The sequence below is a fragment of the Camellia sinensis genome, chromosome 6 (assembly GCF_055761805.1).
Source record: "Camellia sinensis isolate YWXY chromosome 6, ASM5576180v1, whole genome shotgun sequence".
In the NCBI taxonomy this organism is placed as follows: Eukaryota; Viridiplantae; Streptophyta; class Magnoliopsida; order Ericales; family Theaceae; genus Camellia; species Camellia sinensis.
Window position 1 is genome coordinate 131,580,725 of NC_138966.1, and position 8,734 is coordinate 131,589,458.

The 8,734-nt window shown below is 36.6% G+C and overlaps 1 protein-coding gene and 1 long non-coding RNA gene across 2 annotated transcripts; one reads left to right on the plus strand and one right to left on the minus strand.

The window, feature by feature from the left end:
• The first annotated feature begins 1,518 nt into the window (after nucleotides 1-1,518).
• Nucleotides 1,519-4,902, plus strand: LOC114302867 (uncharacterized). The gene is made up of 4 exons (XR_003643539.2): nucleotides 1,519-2,358; nucleotides 3,316-3,577; nucleotides 4,369-4,453; nucleotides 4,601-4,902. It is a non-coding gene; the product is annotated as an uncharacterized LOC114302867 (long non-coding RNA).
• Nucleotides 3,869-8,435, minus strand: LOC114302866 (putative receptor-like protein kinase At3g47110). The gene is made up of 3 exons (XM_028247944.2): nucleotides 5,574-8,435; nucleotides 4,391-4,782; nucleotides 3,869-4,131 (listed from the first exon to the last, which is right to left on the minus strand). Exons 1-2 carry the CDS (start codon nucleotides 8,254-8,256, stop codon nucleotides 4,427-4,429), a joined length of 3,039 nt encoding a protein of 1,012 aa, XP_028103745.1. The 5' UTR covers nucleotides 8,257-8,435; the 3' UTR covers nucleotides 3,869-4,131; nucleotides 4,391-4,426.
• Nucleotides 8,436-8,734: the final 299 nt, after the last annotated feature.

Here is an 8,734-nt window from a genome sequence, read left to right on the forward strand (position 1 = left end):
ACGCACTTGCTCTCTCTAAACACTATCAAACCCACCGCAAAATTGAAGCAAACCCAACAAGGATTATTCAGTTAACACTAACAAACAACATAAATCATCTAGATGCAAGACTTTGGTTCTGGTTTCTTCAATTTCTTTCTTTCTTTTCTCTGATTTTTTTTTTTTATTTCTTTCTTCATGTTGTTTTTGGGGAGTTTTTGATTTGTACATGAGTTTTGCTCTAAAAAAATAGATCTGGAGAAAGAATGAGGGAGGGTGGTGTTGGGTTGGCCGAAGTTGGTGGGGGTGGGGAACAGGAGGCCGTAGGGTGCCGGCAGTTGCGGTGATAGGGTGGTCACGTTGGTGAGGGTCGCGGGAGACTTTGGATGGGTCTGAGAGAGATAAAGAGGTGAGAAAAAGTAGTATGTGTGAGGTCCAAAATCGAAGAGAGAGAGAGACTACTAAAATTTGGGCCATTGGGGGTTGAAATTTCGAGGTACACAGCTTTATTCTTAATAGTACTAGTCAATAACTTAAATTTATAATTCAAACAAATTAATAATCTATTAAATTATAATTTATAATTTATTTTAACAAATCACATCAAACATTTCATTATCCTTTCTTGGGCACCGCCAGGCCACCACCGTAGAAGCAACTTTTCCTCTCTGGGGTTTAACAGATCAACAAGCATGACAATTTTCTCTCTCTAGGGTTTAAGGTCATTTCTAACGTTTAATCAAATCCATCACCAAATTTGAATTTGGTGCAACATGACACTTTTTTGGTCTTCAACGGTTTTATCGAAGCTCTATCAAATTGAGAATGTGTCAAAATTTGCACCAAACTTTGCACCTTTCAACAATTTACTGTGCATAGCCATTGAGTGTGGACAACCGGCCGATGTCCGGCCGGATGTCCCCTCGGATGACCACCTCAAGGCATAATTTGTGAAAAATTTACGTTGATCAGTCAACCCCCCAGATGACCACCTCTACATCTTTTTTTGACTTGTACACCATTATGTTCATCAGGTAGAGAAACATAGGTGGCATGAGATGAATCTGATAGAGGTAACCAGATGGAGAATTTCAATCTCTCCTATGAGAACAAAACAAATATTAAGGAGGCATTGGAAAACAAGGGTTTTCCCCTAGAAAATGAATCTTGGCAGGTAGTAGAGATCAACAAGCTACTGCTAACAATGACCCATGGTAGAGAAATTCAAAATCAGCGAAAGTTCAAAGAAACTAAGAAATGTGAAACAAGCACATGTGAAAACACAACAAAAAATCAAAAACACCGAAGAAAACAAATACAAGGTGTTCTGGTTGAGTCCCAGAAAAGATTAGGAATATTATGCGCTAAAATTAGGCAAGTGTGAAAGAAAATTGAAACAGAGAAACCAAAAGGGGCATTTTTATTTATTTATTTTGAAATTTGTTGTGATATTCAATTAAACTATAAAATCTATTGAAAATTGAGACCAAAAACAGAATAGTAATCCGAGAATGTTTGAAGAAAATAGGAAACCAAAAAGGGCAATTTAAAAAATAAAATAAAAAAATTTGTTTTGTGGTTTTGAAATAAGACTGTAATTTCAATTGAACCCAAAACATAAGAGTTGAAAGTAAAAGAAACAAAGTTCAAAGAAGGACAAAAACTGGTACCAATGATACATACCTATCAACTAAAAATGGGTTCCTGGTTCAGAGAACAAGAAGAACAAGATTTTAAAGATGTTTTTGGCTTACCATGAAAGAGAAGCTTAAGGTTGTCGAAGATCTTTGGTTGAGATAGAAGAGAGAGCTGAAAAGCAAAGGCACTGTAGCAACCCAGAAGAAGCCTCAAAGAACTTCCACAATCACACCTAGAAAAGTTGTTACAGATTCTTCGGATTGCATTTGCTAGTTGACCGGCCGGACGACCGGCCGGTCGTCAACTTGTGTTTTACTGACAGCTAAAAATTCACCAATGGAGAGCTTGATATCAATAGAGGAATTCGTCAAATTTTTACTCAAATTTGATAAAATATTTGGTGAACTGCTAGAGATGCCCTAAGAACAACATCAATAATAGGAGGAGCAAGAGGCAATACCTCTTTCATCTCCACTCATCTGCAGGTGGCTCCACCACAGCTTCAGCCGCCACCACCTTTGCCAAAAATCTAGTTTTCGCTTTTTGTAAAAAACTAACAACACTTACCCTATTTGCCAATGCTCAATTGGCAATACGGACACAGTTGTGCTCAAGGAGAATTAAATCGCACTGTGTGTGTCTCACTCGTCCTCGAATCACACTGTTTTGAAGCAACAGATTCTGATGAGGGTTTGAGGAATTTGAGGAAGCTGGTGGAGAATAAGGGCATTGCATTTGCAGGTGTGTTTCTCAGCTCAAAACAACTCTACAAAGATAAGCTAGTATTCCTCTCTATGCTTTCTCTGTCTTCAAAAACCTTCCAAAGTATTATTCTTTAAATTGTCACTAATTTCTATAAAATTTTCATCTATTTAGTCCCAAAGTTTTTAATTTTGGTCCAATTGAAAATGTTTGTCTAAATAGTAACTGTCAAAACCTAATTTAATAATGTCTATGTCATTTCAAAAATTTGAACTACTTAAAGCATTTTACTAAGCACTCATTTTTTTCATTCACTATTTTGGATTGAGGAGAGAAGAAGAAGATGAACAACTTAAATTACACCACTAATATTTTTTTTTATTCACTTTTTTAAATGATGAGAGAAGAAGATGGATGCTTAATTGTAGGGGGTAAGTTATGTAATATAGTGTGGATAAGAAAATAGATGTTTGGTTGTATTGTATGATTTAAATTGTTCAAATTATAAAATTATCTTTTTGCTTGCTAGGTTTACACCATTACTGATTGTCTTCAATTTGACCATATCAACTGAAATTGGACATTGAATGACTAAATAGTTTGAATTGATAGCTTAGGAATTAAATAGAAAAAATGACCATAGTTTAGGAATAAAGGTAAAATTAACCAACATAAATGAAATTGAGGCAAATGATTGTGGTACATGTATTGTGCATGGAATCTATACTTTCGGATTATTATTTATTAGTTGTGCTTTTCATAAAAATATATTGTTAATTTGTTGTCTTGTATTGAGGATGGGCAAATCTGAAGTGAATTCAGTTATCTGCCCGAACTTGTAAATTGGCCTTGAGCATGGTCATTCCTAGTCTTTATTTTGAAAGATGCCGGACCCGATCACTGAATTTTGAAAACCATGTCTTCAAAAACCATGTCTTCAAAACTGAGAACAACTTCATTTTTCAATGGGAATTGAAGGAAACTTTATAATTGCAGTGTTTTTGGAAAGTCCAATTAGAAGATGGTTGAGATTTTGCACCGTTCAGTGGGAATTATTCACAGAAACCATGTTGAGCATATAACTACTTTCATCAAAGTGAGTGTGGATGAAGAGTCAAAGGACAATTTCGATTCTGATGTGCAGCCAACACCTAAGAAAAGCCTCACTTTCTGTGTTGAAGGAAACATCAGTGTTTGGAAGACAACTTTCCTTCGGAGAATAGCTAATGAAACACTTGAGCTGCAAGATCTTGTCGAGGTTACTCCTGAACTTATTAAAACTAGCAAGCTGTTGGACCCGATCACTTTAATATATTGGTTCATTATACGCTGAGCCACAAAAGCATGCATATACCTTGCAAAACTGTGTGTTTGTTACTAGTGTCAGTAATCTTTAATTTCTTTATGTAATGTGTCTCTTCCAACATACATATTTTTGAATTTTGATTATTTTAGCATATGACAAGGCATATTTGGCTCAATTAAGATCGCCAAAAACACCCATATCAAGATTCTGTTTTGGTATCAAACAAAGCTACAAAGCAAATAATTTTTGATACATGGACATGCAATAATTTCAATGAAAAGTCAAGATACAACGAAAAGATAGTTTTAATTTAACAGGGATAAATATTGGTAATCCCAAGCACACAATCTTAGCTAGAAACATAACATCCCACCTGAACATATATTCAAGCAATAGATTAAAGATTGCTGAGGCAACAGTAACATAAAGCCACCACTTGTATTCTATTGGCTGTTGAAGTAGCATACTGTTGAGGTAACCATTATTGGAGGACCTTGGATGTAAACCTTAAGCAACAAAAGAATAAACATGCTTTAGTTCACTTGCCAAAGGAAAAAAATGCTTTAGTCCACTCACTCATCTTTGTTGAATTAATAGATTATAATAAAAAAATAAAGAAAAAGAAAATAAGAAATTAGAATAAATATAAGTGGAATTCATATCTTTGTGTCTAGTGGTAAGAAATTTGAATAAAAAATTCGTTTTGAGTATCTCATTTTCTATTTCCGTATGCGTATGCATAGGTCAAGAGGGAATGCTACACACCTTTGGTTTTCATGTTGCACAACCTCTTCCAACTTCCTAATCTTGGTTCAACCCTTCATTCATGTAAGTAGTTTTGATCTTACGCATTTCGCTAATAACACTCTCCATTTCCATTCGATCTCTTGGTGATTCCATTGAACATGCAACCCCAATTCGTAGAACGGAAATCATGCAGTCTTTAATTTGCCTTCTTGTGTTATGCTCCAATAGGATGCAAGGATCCACAATCTCCATCACTCGATCAGGCAAAGCATTTTTAACGAAGTTATGAAGATTTAGATGATCCTTAAACATATCATTAGTTGGTTTCTTACCAGTAAACATCTCCAGTAAAAGAATCCCAAAGCTGTATACATCCCCTAGAGTGGAAGCCATGTCTCTCATGCCATACTCTGCAAATTGTTGCCAATGTTAGTGTGAAAAATGAGTCTCGTTAGTTGGCATAGTTGTAATCCCAATGGATGTATTAATAATTCTTTTAATGAAACTCAACAAACTTTTATTGCTCCAATGTCCCTCTCAATAACAATATTTTTGTTTGTGTATGCAAGTGACTGTGAGATAATTGTTGAGAATGACATAGTTTAATTGTATTTTTTATTGAAGCATACAGAAATTAGTCTTACATGAGAAGTTCTGTCAGAATCAATTATACAAGTTTCGAAGCATTAAGTAAGTTTTTAGAAAATGATTTGGTAGCAAACTAGTATATTAATTCTTTCCACTAGTAGCTACCATGGACTATTTTGATTAGACTAAAATTTCATACTAAAATTACATTAAGAATATTTTTTATATTATTATTATAAAAAAGAAGGAGGCATCAAGGATTAACTCAAGTTTCCATAGCCAAATTCAAGCATGGCCACAATAAACGACGTAAACTTCAATGGTAATATTTATAGGAAGATTTAGTATGACCACATTAAACAAAGTAAGCTTAGTATTTGGTTTGCTAACAGTGAGGACGTGGAAGCACACATTGGGAGCATTCATAAATGGTTGTGTATAAAAGTAATGCTTTAAAATATGTAGGCGCCCACTATTTCATAGAAGCCGGGGTTTGAATGTTTATGCTGAAATGAATTCATGTGTGTGTAAATATATATATATATATATATTGTTACTTTTCCTATTGCAAGTTCAGTTTTTCTAGTCCAAGGAAATTGAAAAGATTTTGTACCTGGAGCAACATAGCCTATGGTTCCCCTTATCACAATTGAATTGCTTTGACCTTGTGCCACGACACTTGAAGTGGTAGAAATAACTTTTGTTAACCCAAAATCTCCAATATGGGCCGTCATCTCATCATCCAAAAGAACATTACTTGGTTTTAGATCACCATGAATAATTGTCGACTCACAACCACAATGAAGATACCCAAGTGCAGAAGCGACATCAAATGAAATGTCCAGTCTTTGGATTAGTTTAAGATTTCTGGGTTCTTCTTGCTGCCCATGGTTTCCCACTCCAACTTGATGCAACCATTTATCCAAGTTTCCATTGGCCATAAATTCATATACCAAAGCTTTGAATTCATCACCATTGAAATCCACACTAGAACAAACACTCAAAATTTTCAATATATTTCGATGCCTTATCACTCTTAGTGCCTCACATTCTGTCATGAAGCTCCTAGAAGCTCCTCTGGTTTGAAGATTGAGCACTTTCACTGCCACAGCCATCTGAACTTGATCAAGAATCCCTTTGTAAACTGAAGCATAGCTTCCAACACCAATTAGATTAGCCTCTGAGAATCCATTGGTGGCTTTGAGAAGCTCTGCATAAGAAACCCTAAAAAATTGATGCATGATTGATGGCGTGCAAGAGGCCTCCTTTTTCGAAACATGACGCCGTTGAAGAAATATAAAGAAGCTAACTAACAGAGATAAAAATGTCACAAGAGCAACCACCAGTAGGGTCACTTTCATCTTGTGAGAGAGTTTATTCTTGCTTGAGTTGGAGGATGAACAAGGTGGAAGGTTTAATTTTGCAATACCTCCACATAGATCATTATTTTCAACAATTGAAATTGCACTTGAATTTCTGAACACTCCTCGCATGGGAACTTGTCCATGTAGCATATTAAAAGACAAATTCAACATATCTAATTGAAGCTCACCTAGATAACTTGGGATCAGCCCCGATAAATTGTTGCGTGAAAGATCCAATACTCTTAAGCCCCTCAACGTGCTCAAACTTTGAGGTATCTCTCCTTCAAATGAATTCGCCTCCAACAGCAGCCATTCCAGACTCAAACAACTACTCAGAGTGTTTGGTATGGATCCTGATAATCTATTATAGGACAAATCCATGACTGCAAGATTTTTCAAAGACCCAACTTCTAATGGAAGAGAACCAGTCAGTGCATTGTGATATAACAAGAGGAATGTTGAAAGGGAGGAGAGATTCATAATTTCACGGGGTATTGAACCATTGAGATTATTTTTATAAAGGTCTAATTCCAACAAGCTATGACAATTGCCCAAACTCGGAGGTATGCTTCCATGGATATTGTTTTGTCCCAAGTTGAGTGTAATCAACGAAGTCAAATTACCAAGCGAAGATGGAAGTTCTGTGAATTTGTTCTGGTCTAAGTACAGAGCATGCAGCTTTTGAAGTCTGCCGATGGAGGATGGAATAGGGCCAGAAAGATTATTTACTGCCATAGATAAGACAGTGAGGCTGAGGAGGTTCCCGATGCCTGAAGGAATGCTTCCATGTATTTGATTAAGCTCCAAATTTATCAAGCTAAGATATGTGGAGAGATTAGCTACAGAGTCAGGCAATGTACCACTGAGAAGATTTCTACCCACATCAATAAATTGTAGACTGGTGCAATTTGTTAGAGACAAAATAAAAGTGAGGTCATCTTGCAACCGATTTTGATCAACTGCTATCGTTTGAAGACCCATAAGTTTTCCAAGATCTCTCGGCATTGTCCCACTGAAATCATTCTCAGAGAAGACTATCCATTCAAGCTCCGAAGCGTTTGACAGTGTAGTAGGAAGTGTTCCAGTAAACGAATTGTTCACAAAATAAAGAAACTTGAGATTAGGAAGTGTGGAGCCTATATCATGAGGAATATTTCCTTCAAGTTGGTTTTCGGTTAATGATAACAAAATGATGGTGGAGACATTGTAAAGTCCAGATGGAACCTTACCAGATAGTTTATTCTGCGATAACTGGACAAATGTCAGGCCTCGAAGCTTAGTAATTTCCCCCGGAATCTCCCCTTGCAGATTACATTCCGCCAAAGAGAGTTTTGAAAGAGATGAGAGGTTTCCAATGGACGGAGGGATGGTTCCTGAAAGCTTGTTTTTACTCAAGGCTAAAATTCCAAGCCTTGACAAAGAGCCCAACTCAGCTGGGATGTTTCCGGTTAGGTTGTTGTCAATCAAGTTCAGCCATTCAAGTTTTGAGCAGCGAGAAAGGTTGTTGGGTATTCCGCCGCCAAACGAATTGTTGCTGAAGTGTAGTGTTTGTAGCCGAAACAAGCGACCCATCTCCTGTGGGATTGGGCCGTGGAAGCTATTGTTTTGAAGAACGATGCTTTTGAGGAAGGAGAGGTTTCCTACATGAGGTGAGAGTGATCCAACCAGGCCTTGGGACGTTAGAGTTATCCCAATAACTCTATCAGGATGTCGACGACTACACAAAATGCCGTTCCAGTGACAGTGGTGGACTGAATGATTCCAGGAAGTGAAGGCACCAAATGGGTCTTCAACTATTGCAGCCTTGAAGGCCACCAATGCAAGCCGATCCGTCTCATTTGCCATGAAGCAACTGGCTGCAGGGATGTTGCACAAGAAGTAGCACCACCACCACACAAGGGCAGTGTAGAGCACAATAAACGAGCTTGCCATGATTTTTTTATTAAATTTTTTTTTTCTTGATGAATTAGGCACTTACATATGATGGTGTGCTTAGTGTGTAATGTGCATATATAATTTGAAATTTCCCAACTATGGCTTCCAGCTAGTTCTTGGTTTTTGGTCAATTATTATACTACTGTTAAAATGTGACCATTAAAAAAATTATTAATTAAAGACCTCCCTAAACTAACGTTTACTAGAGATATAGTAATTAAGTAGGTGGATTCCCTACTTAATTAAAAAAAAAACATGACCGCACATGGGTGGAATCCTTCACAAAGAGGATAAGATCGGTTCATTCTGCAATTGGGTTCACAAAGAGGATAAGATCGGTCCATTCTGCAATTGGGTTCCTATTCTGCCATACAACAAGCTGTTGTGGATGTTAGTCCTGAATCTTTTTCAATAATTCGATCCGGTCATATTGCAAGTTTTGTTGAGAAGATCATTCATATAAAAAATCAAATTG